Source organism: Canis lupus, chromosome 18 (assembly GCF_048164855.1).
Source record: "Canis lupus baileyi chromosome 18, mCanLup2.hap1, whole genome shotgun sequence".
NCBI classification, from domain to species: domain Eukaryota; kingdom Metazoa; phylum Chordata; class Mammalia; order Carnivora; family Canidae; genus Canis; species Canis lupus.
In genome coordinates this window covers 14,447,282-14,465,558 of record NC_132855.1, presented here as the reverse complement: position 1 = coordinate 14,465,558, position 18,277 = coordinate 14,447,282, and the positions used below count along the sequence as shown (strand labels likewise).

Below are 18,277 nucleotides of genomic sequence, written 5' to 3'. Positions count from 1 at the left end.
GATTCTTATCTGCTCACTTATGACCTTCACTCTTTTGTGGTCAGGCTCCTCCTGTCGAAGAAAGAGCTTCTCTCTGGGGAATATGGCATCCTACACCCCTCTCGGCTCCTCCTCTCTCTTGATCCAAGACCAGGCCCGGATGGAATCTTGTGAAGAATTTGTTTTCCAACTAGTTCCTGGGATAACTTGCTACTGTTTGATACCTCTCAGAGTTAAGGTTCATCATTTCCTTCTTAACCACATTTTGGACTCTTGAACTTGATTCTGTTTCTGATAGTTCTTTTAGGTAAAGTAAACTCTTAATCCCAAGCTTAAGTAGACGAAAGAAAACAACTCAAATTAGGAGTTCATTCACTCTGTTAACTGTGCTTCCTGTTTCATTGTTCTTCAGGCATGATTATATATATATCATTACCAAATTGATAGGCAAAAAATTCACATAGTTGTTTTAATTTGTATTTTTTAAAGATTTTATTTATTTATTCATGAGAGAGAGAAAGGCAGAGACACAGGCAGAGGGAGAAGCAGGCTCCATGCAGGGAGCCTGACGTGGGACTTGACCCTGGGACCCCAGGGCCGGAGGCAGGGGCTAAACCACTGAGCCACCCAGGGATCCCTTAATTTGTATTTTTTAAGACTTTATTTATTTATTTGAGAGAGAGAGAGAACATGAACCAGGGGGAGGGGCAAAGGGAGAGAAAGAAGCAGACTCCTTGATGAGCAGGGAGCTGGACATGGGGCTTGATCCCAGGACCCTGGGATCATGACCTGAGCCGAAGGCAGACTGAGCCACCCAGGTGCCCCTGTATTTTTTTCATTACAGATGAGATAGAAAAAATTTAAGTTATACATTATCATTTTTGTTTTTTTAAAAAATTACTTACTCATTCTTTTACCCATTTTTCGCAATTTTGTTTTCTCTCTTCTTTATTTTTAAAGATACTCTTTAATAATAAATATTTTCTGTTTTCATATATTGATGCTATTTCCCTAGTTTGTCATTTGCCTTCTTGTTTTGAATATGGTTTTATTTTGCTTTCAGTTGATAAGACTGACATAATTGTGAAAAGGGGAGACAGCACGAATACCAAAAATTAGAAAGGAGAAAGCCAAGTTGTTTATAGAGTTAAAAGAATCATAGGAAAGTACTATGCAAAACATTATTATTATTATATAAATGCATGTGGAAATGTGAATGAAATGTATACGGCTTCTCTGTAATACACAGACCTTTCACATTGCAGTGTATTCACATCTACTCACGCTTTCCTTTACATTGTTGCCTCCTTCCATTTCTCTCCTTGGAAATTGCTCCTTGCACATACTTTACTATGATTTAACTTTTTAATAATCTATTATTTCAGTTATTTGAAAATAATTTCAGTGTTGGGAGTACATTAAAAATATCACTTTAAAAAATATATTTATTTATTTTAGAGAGAGAATGAGCAGGAGAGGTAGAGGGAAAGGGAGAAAAAAATCCCAAGCTTTAAAAAACATATTTGATTTGGGGCGCCTAGGTGGTTCAGGCCATTAAGCATCCTATTGATGGTCTGGCTGAGGTCATGATCTCAGGGTCATAGGATGGAGCCCTGATATGGCTCCACACTCAGTGAGGAGTCTGCTTGGAATTCTCTCTCCCTCTCCCCTTTCCATTTGTGCTCTATCTCTTTCTCTCTCTAAAATAAATAAATCTTTTTTTGATTTGATTTTCCAAATGTCCCAATACCATTTACTTTCGGTGTTATTTATGAATTAACTTAAATTTATTTTTTTAATGCCAAGTCATTTGTCCCAACACCACTTACTGAATACTGAATAATCCACTTTTTCTACATGGTATGAAATGGTAATTCCATCATATGCACATTTACATTAGAAGTATTCTTATTGTTTCTGAACTTGTTAATCTCTTCATTTTGTTATTTTCTTTTTTACCTTTTTTTAAAGACTTATTAAGATCTTAAGATTTAAGATTAAATCTTAAAATTTAAGAATAAAGATTTATTTATTCATAAGAGACATAGAGAGAGAGGCAAAGATATAGGCAGAGGGAGAGGCAGGCTCCCTGTGGGGATCCCGATGCAGGACTCAATCCCAGGATCCCAGGATCACCTGAGCCAAAGGCAGAGGCTCAGCCACTGAGCCACCCAGGCGCCCCCTCTTTTTTCTCTATCTTGAGAGATATTCTTTATACAATAAACTTTTTCCTTTTTTATATGATGGAAATATGTCCCTAGTTTGTCATTTGCTTCTTCATTTTGCACATGGTTTTATTTTCAGTTGATAGTAATTGTCATAATTAAGAAACGAGAGAATACACAAGTAACTAAGTTAGTGGCTTTCCTGCCGCTAATACTACATTGTTTTAATTACTGTAGCTTTACATCGTTTAATATCTGTTAAGACAGATGTCTTGTCTTTCTCAAAGGGGCCCTGGCTATTTCAGGAAGGCTACTGATGCTCACCCCTGCATACGCCATTCCAGTCATAACAAACAGGGACACCCCTCACTACTCTCACCCTTCTGCCTTTGTGCACATCCTTCCTCAGACCTGAACACTCCTCCACACTCTCCCTGCCTTGCTGCCTTGTTTCTGGCAGCCCAGTTCATGTTCTTGATGTCTCACTCTACATACTGACTCCACATGGACCACACTGCCAGTCCTCAGCCAAGCAGTACCTCAGGTGTTCACCCATAGCCTCCCACCTCAGCTCGTCTGGGCCACCATGAAGGCTTCATGGGAGTGGAATCACCTGCTTGTGTGGCTGCAGCTCTTGAGTATAGAGCTTCATGCCTTCATTTCTGGGTTCCAAATCTTGTACATGATACTCACTTTGTAAATGTTAGGCTGAATGAACAATGCAGACCTGAGCGATAAACCACAGGACAGAGGTGCCACCGGGTCACTCACACCCCTGATATGGACATTTCTGGCTCTTTAGTGCCTAGATCAGTTTCTGGTATATGGTGAATCCACCCTAAATATATGTGTAAGGACAGAAGGAAGGAAGGAAGTAAAGAAGAGAGAGAGGAAGAAAGGCAGAGAGGGAGGAAAGGAGAGAGGAAGGAAGAGTTGTATTGTCTGCGGCAAACCCTCATGAGAGCCATGAAGGAATAAAGATTTAGCTCTTCTGTCATTAATTAAATCAGGCTCCCTGGATTTGAAACCATAGCGACTGACAATAAAGACAATATATTGTTTTTCTGGGTCAACACAACTCCTGTTATTTCAAAATTTACTTGACATGACTGTCTAACTGTTGCTAGGAAGGTTATTAGCTGCTGGTGTAATTGCTTTACTTTATCCATGGTTATTTTCTTGTGACTTAATTGATTTCCTATTCTTCTATCATTTTTATCTTTGCGACATAAAGATAGAAGCATAAAAGATCCATGACCAACAATTGCGAAGGAATAAGTGGAAAAAAGCACATTTGTCATGGAGCACTGACTCCTGTTACATGGCGGGGAAAAAAATCCATTTATTTTGCTTGGAGAATAGAGATCAGACTGTGGGAAAGTCCCAGGCTAGGGTTGGTACAGCCCAGTTGAGTTCAAGACCATGGTGGGTAAAAGGGCCCCGGGAGTCTGAACAGTACTGTCCCTGGGCAGGAGGTCCAAGGTCAAGGAGAATGACCCATCTATTAGTGAAGGAAATGACATATATAAGGAAATGACATATATAAGTGACATATCTCTGAGGGTGGCAAGAGAGATCTTTTGAAAAGCCGTTGTCACTAATTCACTAGGTTAGGGTAGATGTTTGTGTTTGGATTTCCAATACCCTCCCCACAATAAGCCACTCAGGGCAGCCCTTCCCCTCAATGCGGGAATGGTTTGGGAATGACCACATGACCAATTCTAGCCAATGAGATGTGAGGGAATGTCTTCGGAAGAGCCTTTGGAAAAGATTTCCCCATTCACAGAAAACAAGTCCAGGAGAGGACGGCTTCCCGTCTTCTGGACACTGCTGTCTGGATTGACACCCGGAACTGCGCAGTCTGACTCAGGGAGACACCTGCACTGAAAAGAAAAGAGGAACGGATGAAAAGAACGCAGATTCTGAAGTTCAGCTTTGACCCTTTGAAGTTGCAATTATGGGGAATAAGAAATATTCCCATTGCTTAGAACAATTTGAATTGGGTGTTTTCTGTATCTTGCTACACAAAGTATCCTAACAGATACCCAACTGCCTGTACTTGCTGTTTCCAGACATCAGTGAATTCATCTGAACTACTGAAGTCATCAGAGTGAGCTCTTCTTCTGGGACCATGAGGAAGTCTCAGTTATTTCAGTGGTACCCAGCGAGTTAGTAAAGGCATCCTTTGATCCTCTCTGTCCTGGAAGCCCATTAAACATGGTGCCAATGGAATGTGTATATCAGGACTTTCATATTTTTCTGAGTTTCTTAAGTATCAAGCTGTTTCTACATTCTCCCCCCAAAGTTAGTTCTGCCTTCATGTCTCCCAAAGCCCAACTACATACAGAGATGCTGTTGAGTCCCTGACCCCTTGCCTCTCCCCACGTATTCATTATTTCTAGAAATATCCATAGGGCACCCACTGTCTGCCATACCCTATATCTGGTAAGGGGGACACAGAAATGACAAGATACACATGTCTGAATTTAAGACTCTTTCTGTGTAACAGAGAAGGCAGCCAATTAAAAAGGGAGTTCTAACACTGTGATAAGTACTGTGGGAGGGTAAATAGAGGGCCCTAGGGTACCCACAGCAGGGATGCTAACCTAGTATAGGAATCAAAGAAGACATTCAGAAAATAACTAGAACCATCTATAGCATAGGTAACCCAGCACATTCCCTTGAGGAGCCTTAGCAAGTCAGTTAACAGCCCTGGAAGTCAGAGGACCCAGACTATGGTTCCATCTTCTAGCTGTGTGAACTCAGACAAGTCACTGAATCTCTCAAAACTGAAGTCTGACCCCCAGAACAAGTCAGGTCCCCTCTTATATACTCACCCTACATTTTATCTTCTTAGAATTTTTCTCCTTTGTAATGATATATTACTGTGTCCTCATTTCATTATTATCTATCTCCACAAATACAATGTAAACTCCAGGAGGGCTAGGACTCTGTATTTTTCTGCCACAGTATCCACAATGGCTCAACAGGTGCCTGGGACAGAGTAAGACCTCAAATACATATAGTGAAATGAATTAATTAATAATGAAGGAGAGAGAACTTTTGACTAGGGGGTATTCTTAATGCCCCTGCTAGGAGAAGAGAAAAAAGAGCCTTGTCCAGTGAAGCCCCAACAAGGTCAAGCATAGAGAAGATAGGTAGGGTAGTTGGTGCTCAGTACCTTGAGCTGAGTCCTGCAGGGGTGAAGTACTGATAGTCTGAGTGAAATGCTGTCTGTTGTGTCTCAGAGGAAGAGCGAAAGTTTTGTTCTGTATCCTGGACACCTCTTACACATAATACAGAACCAGGACTGAGGAACCAGATTCAGACATCCTCCTAAGGTGGTCCTGCAAAGTCTTTCTCTGGCTTGGATTCTCACTCTATCCCCATCATGAGCTGCCTCTATAAAGGAAATGAAATAAAATGGGTCTGTGCCTGGATAGTCTTCCATAAAATCAAGAATTCAGTCAGCTGGTTACGGATAAGATATACTTTCTTCAATCTGGGTGATCTTTCAGTTTTTATATTTCAAAGAAGCTTGAAGAAAAGCTGCATTTGTTGAGAGAATGAAAGTAGATTGAAGACATAAAAGAAGTTGAACTAAAAGAGTGGAGATGCTATTCTTCTGCTCTGTTTCTGAGAATGGGCTATTTATGGGTCTGCTAATCTTTAGGACATGACCACCATAGACAAGACTCAATGTGACCAGTATTATGCCAGCATGGAAGCCCCAAGGAGGGGGGGAGCTGATTACCATTGAGGAACAGGGACAGCTCAGAAAGGTCTCATAGCTAAGTGATATATGAAGAATGGGTTTAAAAATGCATTTCGACGAGAGAGCAAAGTGGACACAGAGAGATGGAAGGCACTGGAACTCAGATTCACCCAAAGTCAACTCCATATGAAGTATGAAGTCATGGTTAGTTTTGTCAACCTGTTCCTGTTGGCCACTCTTGTCGATGATATGGAGAAAGGTCATTGAGAGATGGTGGAGGGGAGGGAAGCAGGATGATGATAGTAAAGGTGAGGAATAAAGAGGCAGATTTGGGGAGGCTTTGAATATCCCAAATATAAGAGACTGGATATCATCTTGTAGGAAAGTGGAGATACTGGCAGTGGGGCGGCGGGGGGGGGGGGGCGGTTAAGCCAGAGAATGACTCTCTGTCCTAGAGCTCCACCTTGATGAAGGCATGGACATTCAAGATGGTACCCGAGTAGGGGCATTAGAAGATCACGATAATCAGACAAGATGTCACAAGGGGTACTCACTTCGGGAGCACACATCCTGAAATTGGAATCATACAGAGAAGATCAGTATGGCCCCTGCATGAGGATGACACAAACATTCATGAAGGCTTCCTTAGTTTTCATGGCTACAGAACTTTAGTTGGGGAAGATGAAAAATTCTGGAGATGGATGGTGGGAAAGGTTATATGACAATGTGAATGTACTTCATGCCGCCAAACTGTGCACTTAAAAAATGGTTAAAGTGATACATTTTTATGTTTATTTTATCACAATAAAAAACTCATATCAAAATACAATTTTTAAAAAACGAGGTTGTAAGGATCTGGTCTGATGATGAGGCGCAGGCATAGAGAAAAAGGAACAAATCACGGAGACGTTTTGAAGGGACAGACCACAGAACTTGCTGATGAAAGAAACAAGGAAGAAGAAGGAGACAAATACAATTCAGAGATTTCTCTTATGCATGACTGCTTCACTCTGAACAATGACCTGATTTGGGTAATAAAGGGGTACCCCACTTATAAAGGAGTTGCTTTCCACCTGCCCTATGGGTCCCAAGGAGATGAGGCAGGGAGATTAGTCCCAAACCCCTAACACATAAGGCCGTTCTTAATTTTCCATTGTGTATATGGCTGATGGCCAATAAATATTTGAATTATTGATTGATTTAGCACTAGGGTTGCTATTGTAATACATAATCAATGTTTCGTGGTGGTTGTAACCTTTCCTTGCATTTCATTTATCTGGGGAATAAGTTTCCCTGCTATAACACATGTCCAGCTTAAGGTAAAGAATAGACTCACAAGCAGTTTTTTCCTCATGTCTTCTTTAATGTAGACATACAAATTCCAGAAAAATCCTTGGACAGGTATATGAGAAAGAATGGGGATATTCCAAAAAGGCCTAAAGCTCACCTGGATCACTCAGAGGGGTTCACTAAGCAAGAATGGGAAAAGCAAGAATGAGCAGAAGGTTTTTAACAGCCATTAATTAAGTTATATGCTAAAGATCATTAAAAACAATTAGTGCTTTGTCAGCCACTGCAGACCAGAGCTCTGATTTTGTCTTAACCAGTAAATCTCTAGAGGGGAGTTTGTGCCATTCTAAAGTGAAGCAATGCTTTGTCCCAAAGTTTTTAGTTGAGGTCCTTAATATATTAGAAGCACCAAATAAGTAATTAAAGAAGAGTATACATTTTTCTGTGTTTATCAAAAGAGACAAAATTTGCCAATGCTTTTGAGTCATTAACATTTTGTTTTCCTGTTAGGTATAGATTATATTATGCTACAGGAGGTGTGATATTATGTGAAACATGGGAAAGAGGGAGAGGAAAGAAAATGGCATTTATTGAGTCTCTGCTAATTTCCCAGTGCTGTGCTTGGCATCTTCAATGTTGTCACAATTGATCCCAAAAAACTCATAAGACGTTTGTGTTATTAACTCCATTTTAGTGTCAACAGAGGCCCAGTGCCTTAGTCTGTTCTAGTTTCTATAACAAAATACTACAGACGAGGCGATCTATAAACAACAGAACTTTAGTTCTCACAGTGCTGGAGGCTGGAAGTTCAAGATCAGGGCGCCAGCCTGGACAGATGGTGGTGACAGCCTTCTTCTGGGCAGCGGACTTCCCCTTGTGTCTTCACCAGGTGGGAGAGGCTGCCGAGCTTTGTGGGGTATCTTTTGTAAGAGCACTAATCCCATTCATGAAGGCTACACCCTCAGGACCTAAGCGCCTCCTAGGCTCTACCTCCTACTACTATCATCTCAGTCATTAAGATTTCAAGATATAACCTTAGGGATAGAGATACAGACATTAAGCCTGTATCAGTTAGTGTATTGCTTATCTATTGCTGGCTAACAAACTATCACGAACCCAGTAACTTAAAACAACAGAGGTTTATTACCTCCAGTTGCTGGGGGGTCACAAATCTAGACATGGCTTAACTGGGCAAGGCTTTAACTCTGCTTAAGCAAGTCAGCCATCAGGGTGTCTGTCTGCCAGGGCTGGGGGATATCAGAGGTTCAACTGGGGAAGGGTCTTATTTCAGGTTCCCATTGAGTTCTTGACAGAATTAATTCTCTGGAGCTATAGGACTCATGGCAGCAACAGAGAGAGATGCTAGCAAGACAGGCACTACAGTCTTACATGATTACAGACATTTATCACCTTCAGCCCAATGCATGGATCAGAAGCAAGTCACAAATCCCAACACACTCAAGGGGAGGGGATCTCACAAAGGCATGGACATGAGAGGCAAGAATCACTACATTCTAGAGTGATTCACATTAAAGAGTGTCTAAGGTCAAGTCATACAACCAGCAAGTAGAAGAGCTGGTTACAAATATAAACCTCTCTGACCCCAAACCCTGAGTTTGGATTCTAATCTCAGCTATATTTCTAACCACCTGAGTTATCTTGGAGAAACCATTTCACTTTGCCAGGTCCTAGCCTCCTCAGTTAAAAAAGAGGTAGCTGTAATCTGCTGGAATTCTGTAATCAGCAAAGATAGGGACCTGGCATGATTTTAACCCCTTCCTCTTTACCTCACCATCAGGGAACTGGGAGTGGTCCTCTCTGTGTGTCCTCACAGTAGGGACCCACCAGCCATATTAATATTACCTCTGGTCCTTTGCACAGCGTCATCTATGCCATTGTGATCCGAACCATTTGGATTAAGAGCAAAGCCCACGAGACAGTGATCTCCAACTGCTCAGGTAAGTCTCTGATCAGCATTACCCAACTCTTGGGTAATTTTGCTTTTCCAGTGGTTTTTCTCTAGCAAAAATGAGCTTGCCTGTGCTTTGCCTGAATACAAGAAGCTGCACTTGCCTACCAGGACCCCGAGAGCAGATCAGACCCACCAAAGGCTCCCCTGGCAGGTACTGCCTCTTTCATGTGGCCTCCCTGGAAACTTAAGACGGAAGGGGGGCCTTTGGGTGCCAGGATCCAAAGGTCGCCCTGATTTCTTAGGCCTGGCAAAGAGGAACACCCTGTAGGACACTGGGCTGAAAAGAGGTCTGTCCAAGGAGCACACATTCGGTGAAGCACAGGCATAGACATTTCTACATGGCTTGAACTTACAGATGGAGAAAACTGCAGTCCATCCACAGAACAATACTGGACCCTAAGGCAAGCAAAGCATGGTCAGTGCTTTCCAAACACACCAACTTGCCCGGAATGAGCCTGAGACCACCCACAATGGCCCTTCCCCAAATTCTGCTTCAGTAAAACTTAGTGCTGAGCACGTCCCACGTGACAGGCGCTAGGACCTGGAGGCCTACCTTGCTTCCCAGGCCAACACTGCTGGATCTGATGGAGACCAACCTGGAGAGAATTGGCAAGGAACCACATGCCAGAAAAAGAGGGGGAGGGCTCCTGGTTTTCTGCTGATTATAATGGGACTAGTTCTCTCCTCAGGCTCCCCACCTCCTCCCATTCCTCGTACACGCTTGTACCCCTTCACACACCCAGTCCTTCACATGCACAGTTTTACACATTTATACACACCCGCATATACATACTCACCCACATGTACTCACACAAGAGCAGCAAGCTATAACACAGATACGGGATACAAAGAGCTGGTTTCTGTTCCCAAAGTGCCACTAATTGCTGTGCCACCTTGCAAAGTCATTTAACCTCTCTGGCCTTCAAGAGGTTATAATAAGGGACAAACTAAATGGTCTCAAAGTCCTCTTCTTTTCAGACTCTGAACTAATACCTTTCCTGGACCAAGACCATGCTCATTTTCATCCCTCTTAAAGCTACTTCTTCCATTGTGACTGAGAGACAGTCAAAAGGATTCCCAAGTGGGCGCAAATAATCTATGTCCCTTCTCTAGGCAAATTGCCAGAGACATGTAAGTCTTGGCATCTTCATCTGAATTCAGTTCAGTTCTGCTGTGTTCACCACATGTCAGCAGTAGTACAAAGAACTGGGAACGCCAAATGAATAAATAGCACGGTTTCTGACTATGGGAAGCCAACAGTCTTGTGCACAGGGCTTCAGTGCTGGCTGCACAAGAGCATTGCCTAGGGAAACTTTCAAATGCACCAATATCCAGGTACGACTGTCTAAGAGATTCTGATTCACTCCGTTTGGAGTGAGGTCTGGCATCATTACTTTGGAAAAGCTCTTTGGATGGTTTTAGTGTGCAACCAGGTTTGACAACCTCTCATCCGGTGGGACAAACGGTTATAGGCAGCTGACTCCCACAATGATTGACGAGAGTAACCCGGAGGTGTGTGCAAGCTGCTTGGAAATTTTCTGCCCATGAAGTACCTATCATTCAGCTGGTGACTCATTCTGGCCTCCATGCAGATCCTCTACACAGACTCCCTCTCACTGGTCTAAGTATCTGCACCCTGGCTTTTCTAGAAGAACAAGAGCAATCAGAAAGAATAAACACAAATGCTTTCATTTCATTCATTGTGAGTGGCTTTGGTTAAAAGTTAGAATATTTGTCAAAAAAAAAAAATGAGGAAGACCTCCTCCTCTATCAGATATCAGATAAATACATTAAATACTATAATTGTTGAAATAGAGTATCTCTATCAAAGAATTACACTAATGGGAATAGAACAGAACAGAAACTAAAGGAAACCTCAGGAGTTTAGGATATGATAAAGTGTTTCAAACAGATAGAGTAGTAGAGATTGTTTGGTAATTAGTGCTATCGAGACTATTTATTGGGAAATAAATACAGCTATATTCCTACTTCATATGCCACAAGGAAATGAACTGTTTATTAAAGATATAAATGAAAGAGAGAGAAAAAGGAAAGAAAACATAAGAATCATTGTTTATAATCAAGAAAAAAAGGAAAAGTTCTGAATACCTGCAATGAGAGATCAAGAATAAAAACTATATAGACATATAATGCAGTACTTCAGCTATTAAAAGTATTGTGTAGTATACTTACTGCAATAGAAAAATGTCTGTTATGTATTAGGTTAAAAAGAAGAAAGTTGGGCAGCCCAGGTGGCTCAGTGGTTTAGCGCTGCCTTCAACCCAGGGCCTGATCCTGGAGACCCAGGACCGAGTCCCATGTCAGGCTCCCTGCATGGATCCTGCTTCTCCCTCTGCCTGTGTCTGCCTCTCTCTCTCTCTCTCTCTCTCTCTCTTTTGTCATGAATAAATAAAATCTTTTTAAAAAAGGAGAAAGTGATATATCACTTTTATAAATATGTGAATATATAATAAATATTAGAATATGCATATACATATACAGATAGATGATAGCTCGCTGGATAGATGGATGAATAGATAGATAGATAGATAGATAGATAGATAGATAGATAGATGATAGATAGATAGAGATATATCTTAAATGAATCCCTAAACATTCAAAACTTATTCTCAGTAAATAGGCAATGACCAAAATCAGATGTATCCTGACCTATAGGTAGGATCTAGAAGCTACAAGAAATAGGGCAGTACCCAGAGGCTCATATGAGAGATACAAAAAATGCCTCTGCCTGCTCTCAGATATGTCCTTGCAGAGTCTTCCATGATGCCTGAAATTCAAACCAATGGAGTTAGTTCTTTTCCTTAAGGTGCTATCTGTAGGAGAACCCAGGAGCAGTACATCTGTAGCCTGCACTGAGTACTGTGCACTACATAAGCATATACTGATCAAGTTGTCGCTTAGAGTGCATGATCCTGATTCAGTGGTGGACAGATCAAGTGTGGCAGGACCAGAGGGTTTAGGAAGGTCCAGAGCTTTGGGTTTAAAGGAGAACAAAGTAGAAAGGCCGGGCGGGGGTGGGGGGCGTCTTAGACCAGTCTGGCTGCCATAACAAAGTGCCATAGATTGAGTGGCTTAAACAACAGAAATTTATTTTCTTATAGTTCTAGAGGCTGGGAAGTCAAGGATCAAGGTGCTGGTTGATTCTGTTCCTGGTAAGAACACTCTTCCTCACCAGTGGTTGCAGATGGCTGCCACTTCCCTCTTGCTGTGTCCTTATCTGGGGGACAGGGAGATGAGAGAGAATGAGCACATGCTCTGGTGTCCCTTCTTATAAGAGCACTAATCCCATCATGAGGACTCCATGCCCATGACCTCATCTAATTCTGATCACCTCCCAGAGGCCCCATCTCTAAATACCACCACGTTGGGGATTAGGGCTTCAGCATATGCATTTGGAGAGGACACAAACACTTAGTCCAGAGACAGAGAGAATCAGGAAAAAGAAAAAAAAGACACTCTGGAAATAATTGAAGACCAACCAACTGAGAATAGAAAAACGCTATTTATCCAGAGCTCGCAGAAGAGTCATTGTGAGGGAGGCAGCCACCATGACATACGTTTTGGCAGAGACTCGGGAGCAAGCAGAGGAGTGGGAAAGCTTTATAGCAGCAAAAAAAAAAAAAAAAAAAAAAAGGCTTCAGGTGTGCCCCAGCTCGTGGCTATCGGCATGGGAAGCAGCAGGTAGGCTAAATAGAAGCATGCCACCCTGTGTGGCTGGTGAGGGGTATGTATTTGACTTCCTCTGGTTGATTTTAAGCTGAAAGCAGGGACAAAGACTAAAGGAGCTGTCAGTCATTAATCAGGCATTGGCCATTTGGGGTAGATTGTCTCACAGGTCTTACTAGATGGGGTAAGAAAGATGCAGTCTAATTTGCTACAAGTTTGACTTACACATAGTAGGTTGGCTTTTTGGCCCAGTTACTATAGATAATGGGTTGGTTTCCTGGTCTGGTTGTTGTAGGGTTTGGGTCCGAATTCTATTTTAGTATATGGTCTGGCCAGGATCCTTTTGTTTATTAAGTCTATCAAGACCAACTGACAAGACAGAAGAACAGATAGAGCATCTGCTGCCCGCCACCTCACTAAGTTCTTTCCAGTTTATCTCCTTGAATCCTTACACAATGCTGCAAGGTGGCGTTACCATCTATCTTTTGCAAATGGAAGACGGGCATGAAGGATAAGCACATATAATTGACTAGAAACTCTGTGTTTTCTCCCTTGTAGCAGGCTGCCTCTCAGAAGGAAGGACACTGCAGAAAAGGAGGGCAGTAAATGACGGATAAAAAGAGATTCAAAGTGAAAAAAAAATTTTTTTTAATTAAAAATCCCAAACCCGGGCTGTTTGGCACTGCTCCTTTTTTACCCCACTCCCTCCAGAGTTTTCCCTTCAGAGCACACTCTTCTATCCCCATCCCCTGAAATGGTTTGTTTTGAAGTACTCAAAAATCCAAAAGGTGGCCACTATGGGTACAGGCTGAGGTCTTCCTATACTTGCAGATTTCAATCAGGTTGGATTCAAGCTCTGTCGCATGCTCCTTGCCCGTTCCATGAGGCTGGCATGTCCTGAGCCCCCCACCCCCGCCCCCGAGCTCTCACATTCACCTACTCTCCTCGTTCTGTTCTTCTCCTCTGCTCCTGGGCCAGCAAGCATGAAGTACACATCATTTTCCTTGAGTTTTTCACTCCCAAGAGTAAATAGAGCAAATGTTGCCAGAGGTCTGGGGTGATGAAAGGTTTCCACATCCTATCAGCTGTCCCCCTTTTCCAGCAGGCCTTTTATCACTGTAGTTGGGCTCTATCTCTCTCCAGAGCCCCCCATATTTCCCTGCTACTAGATTTTCCAGCCCCTAAACTATGGCTCACCCTGTCTCCAGCCTCTGAAACAGTACACGGCCACATAGAGATTAGTTTTCCCACAGGCACACAATCTGTCATTAACCTCTGGGAAGGCAGAAATGGCTACAGTCGATGTTTATTCTTTAATACAAGTTTACATCTCCATCACCCTTGTTTTTTAGTTGTCCATATCAACACCAGTGAGCCACTTCTCGAATGAGGAGCAGATAGTAATGTCAAAAGCCCATACATTCTCTGTATCTAATTCCTAAATGGAATTCACCTGATTTTCTATTTGTTTTACAGCCAGGCAGCCATGGAGTTGGCTGGTAACTAGATCTCCAGTGGTTTTAGCATGTCAGGATTATTGCTCATCAACAAGAGGGCATCAGCAATGATTAGTGTGATCAGAAGCACACTGTGTAAATACAGGCCACAAAATTCACGCTATCATTTGTTTATGAACCAGTAAGAAGACTGGCAAATGTGTCTATTTTCTCTCCCTCAAAGGCTGACAGAGAGAAAAGAAAAAGAACTATTTAATAAATGATCTAAATATTTCCCCACAAACAAGTAGAAGGCAAGGGGTAGAGGAGATGAGATTTTCAATCTTACAGGCTCTCTTTCATAAACAGGCATTGCTCAGGATGCCCAGGGGTATCTACTTCAGAAAAATAGAACATTTAACTGCACAGGGACAGGAGAGGTGGGAGGTACAATTACAGAATGCGCAGAATAGAGCATAGCTGCCTGTAACTGCATCTGGCCTTTGTGGCTTGGAAGACGTGATGCGATCCCTGCTACATCCAAATTGCATGCTTCAAATTAAATGAGGCAGAATGAGGTGGAGAAATAAGCTTTGGTCTAGGAACTGGGTTAGAGTCCTAGTCATTTCTAGCTAAATGAATTTAAGATAAGCCCATTAACTGCTTTCAGTACCTTTCTTCATCAGTAAATGCAGGCAAAATGGCTTCTCTACGTGTAACTACATTTAGCAAAAGACATAAAGAACTTCATGGGGAAAAAAGTATAAAGATATAAATAAATGAAGCTTATAACAAGTTCATGGATAGTAAGATTCAACACCCTGAAGATGCCAATTCTCCCCAACAGTCTACAGATTAATACAAGTCCTGTCAAAATTAAAATGGGACATTTTGTTGAGCTTGGCAAGCCAATTTTAAGACATATTTAGAAATTTTAAGAGCCAGGAATAGCCAAGGCACTCCTGGAGAACTAGAACAAAGTAGAGGAGGTTTACTGTATTCACTATTAAAATCTATCATAGAGTCAGAGTGATTAATAGAGTATCAACAGAATACAATAGACAAATAGGAAACGAAACAATCTCAAAACAGAACCTACACACATAGGAGAACTTGATAGATGTCAGAAGATCATAGGGAAAGAAGTAACATCGGCTCTTTACCTCAATTTATAGGCAAAAACAAATTCCAAGTGAATTGGAGACTCAAATTTTATTAATTTAAACAGAGCAAAGAACAATTTTATTTAAGTAAAAAATGAATTTATTCATGAAAAACAGAGAAATTGCAGTTCGGGACAAGCAAGCTGTGGTGAAGCTTAGGCAAGTCCAAAGAAACAAAGGGAAGGTGAGTTTATTAGGTTTTAGGAGGAAACTGGGGGGGGGGGGGGGGGCTGTTCTCCGATGAACAAAAGTACATCAGAGAACACAGAGAACAAGAGTTCCAAGAGGCAGTGCTGGCTCATGGGCGGCAGGCGGTGGTTGGTGCTTGGGTGCTGGGGCAGGGACGGATCTTCCCCACTTTTCTTAAAGGCAGGAGACAAATTCCTGCATGAAAAGTGCCATCCCTTGTGGAAATGTGCATTTCTCCTATCTTGGGGAGGCGGGCTGCAGGGAGAGGTACGTGCATGTGAGACCCCTTCAGGGCTTGCCCACTCCGTTTTAGGTCAGGTTTCCTTTCTTTTCACAATATGTAAAACTTTTAAAAGAAAATGTAGGGTGATTACCTTTATGACATTGGGTTAAGGAAGAACTTCTTCAACAAGATCCAAGATACATTAAATTGTAAAGGAAATGAGAGATAAATGTGATTCTGTTAATGTTTAAAAAGTCAAGCCACAAAGTGGGAGAAGTTATTTGCAGCACATATACCTGGGAAAAGATTAGTCTCCAGAATATGTGAAGAACTCCTAAAAGTCCACTTAAAAAAAGATGAACAGAATAAATAAGTCACAGAGATGAAAAGTACAGTATCGGGAATATAATTAATAATATTGTGATAATATTGTATGGTGACAGATGGTGACTACACTTAGCGTGGTGAGCACTGAGTAATGGATAGAATTGTTGGATCAATATGTTGTTCACTTGAAACTACCATAACATTGTATGCTAATCACAATTCAATTTTTAAAAATATATATAACAACAACAAAAGATAAATAGAAAAAAAAATGAGCAAGACACAAATAGGCATTTCACAGAAGGGAAAAGAGGAATGGCCCAAACTAAAATGCTTAACCTCACTGATGATCAGGAAAATGCACATTTAAACCTTAGTTAGGGACAATTTTCTACCCACAGGATTAGCAAAAACGTTAACGTCTGATCTTTCAAGGTGTTGCAGAAGATTCAGAGCTCCTGGCTGGTTTGGAGATGTCATTCCTCAGAAACTTAGTAAACCTCTGATGCATTTGCCTTCAGCCAGTTTCACTTGCCAGTAACTATGTCCAAAAAGTCTTTCTTAATAAAATTCTCAGGTCTGACTTGTTTCTTTGCTTCCTCATGCCATTCCTGTCTTTAACTTAATGGAAGCTAGTTGGAGCCAAGCTATTTGGAGACAAGTCAGGAGGCCACAACCCTAGTGATCTTTGCCTCAGGAACACTTCTGAATGGCTCTTTGCTGGTTAAAACTTCTCAATGTCATAACTTAATTTGGGAGCCAGGGTCAGCTTCATTAGCATAAGACTGGCACACTTAGGGGCACCTGAGGGGTTCAGCTGGTTAAGTGTCTGCCTTTGGCTCAGGTCATGATCTCAGGGTCTTGGGATGGAAAGACCTGCTGAGCTCCTGCTCAGTGGGGAGCCTGCTTCTCCCTCTCCCTCTGCTGCTCCCCTTGCTGGTGTGCACACTCACTTGCGTGCTCTCTTTCTCAAATAAAGAAAATCTTTAAAAAAAATAAGAAAAAGCCTTGCACACTTAGAAGGTGTACACATTTGCTTTAATGCTCTGCAATCATCTTCATCTTGTACGGTACCACGCAAAGTATGTATCTGTTACTATTAGGGGCTAGAAGCAATGGACACTCGCAACTCTATGAGATGCCAAATTGTAAGACTTTCTTTAAGTTCCTTTCATTTTTGTTCATAAGCCAACCAACTCTTGTCTAGGTTCATCTCTTTCTTCTAATTCCTTGCTAAACACAGCTGGTAGCAATCAACACACACTATTAACATTCTGTTTACCAACTGTGATGGTTGATTTTATGTGTCAACTTGAATGGGCAAAGGGATGCCCTAAGAGGTGCAAAACTCTATGTCCGGGTGTGTCTGGAAGGCATTTCTAGAAGGATTTGAATTGGTAAACTCAGTAAAGATGTTCTCACTGATGTGGATGGGCATCATCCAACCTGTTGAGGGTCTGAATAGAACAAAAAGGCAGAGGAAGGACAAATTTTCTTGAGCTGGGACATCCATCTTGTGCCCTTAGACATCAGCACTCCTCTTCCGTGGGCACACTTAGGGGCACCTGAGGGGTTCAGCTGGTTAAGTGTCTGCCTTTGGCTAGGTCTTGGACTAGCACCAGGATTTGCACCACTGACTGCCCGATTCTCCAGCCACTGTGTTCAGACTTACACCAACATCTCCCCCGGTTCTCATGCTTCAGACTTGGACTTAATTATACCACCAGCTCTCCTGGTTCTCCACTTGCAGACAGCAAATTGCAGGACTTCGCAGCCTCCATAATTTTGTGAGCCAATTCCTATAATTCATTTCCTTTTATGTATATCTCTATGTGTCTCCTATTGGTTCTGTTTTCTGGAGAGCCCTGACTGCTACACCAACCTAGTCCCGTGGGCTCCAGGCTTAGTAGGCTCACAATTTGACTTCCCTGGCATCGTATGTGATGATTCTATCAAATAGATCTCTAGTGTCCCAGCTTCCAGTATCAGTTTCCTTGCCACCTGCTGCCAACCCACTAAGCCAAAGCCACAAGTTTTAGATTTTTGTCACGATAGCATTGCATATGAGATACCAATTTCTGCTTCCATTAAGGAACACTGGCTGGGGTAGCCTGGGTGGCTCAATGGTTTA

At 42.0% G+C, this 18,277-nt stretch overlaps 1 protein-coding gene and 1 non-coding gene across 3 annotated transcripts in view; both read left to right on the top strand.

The window, feature by feature from the left end:
- Positions 1–18,277, top strand: part of NPSR1 (neuropeptide S receptor 1) — a 145,240-nt gene that overhangs the window by 114,168 nt on the left and 12,795 nt on the right. For both annotated transcript variants that reach the window (XM_072783515.1, XM_072783514.1), the window contains one exon: positions 9,031–9,107. In XM_072783515.1, the coding sequence (XP_072639616.1) occupies positions 9,031–9,107 (77 nt within the window). The remainder of the gene's footprint in view (positions 1–9,030; positions 9,108–18,277) is intronic.
- LOC140609642 (U6 spliceosomal RNA) lies at positions 6,406–6,512 on the top strand. The gene has a single exon (XR_012011395.1). It is a non-coding gene; the product is annotated as a U6 spliceosomal RNA (small nuclear RNA).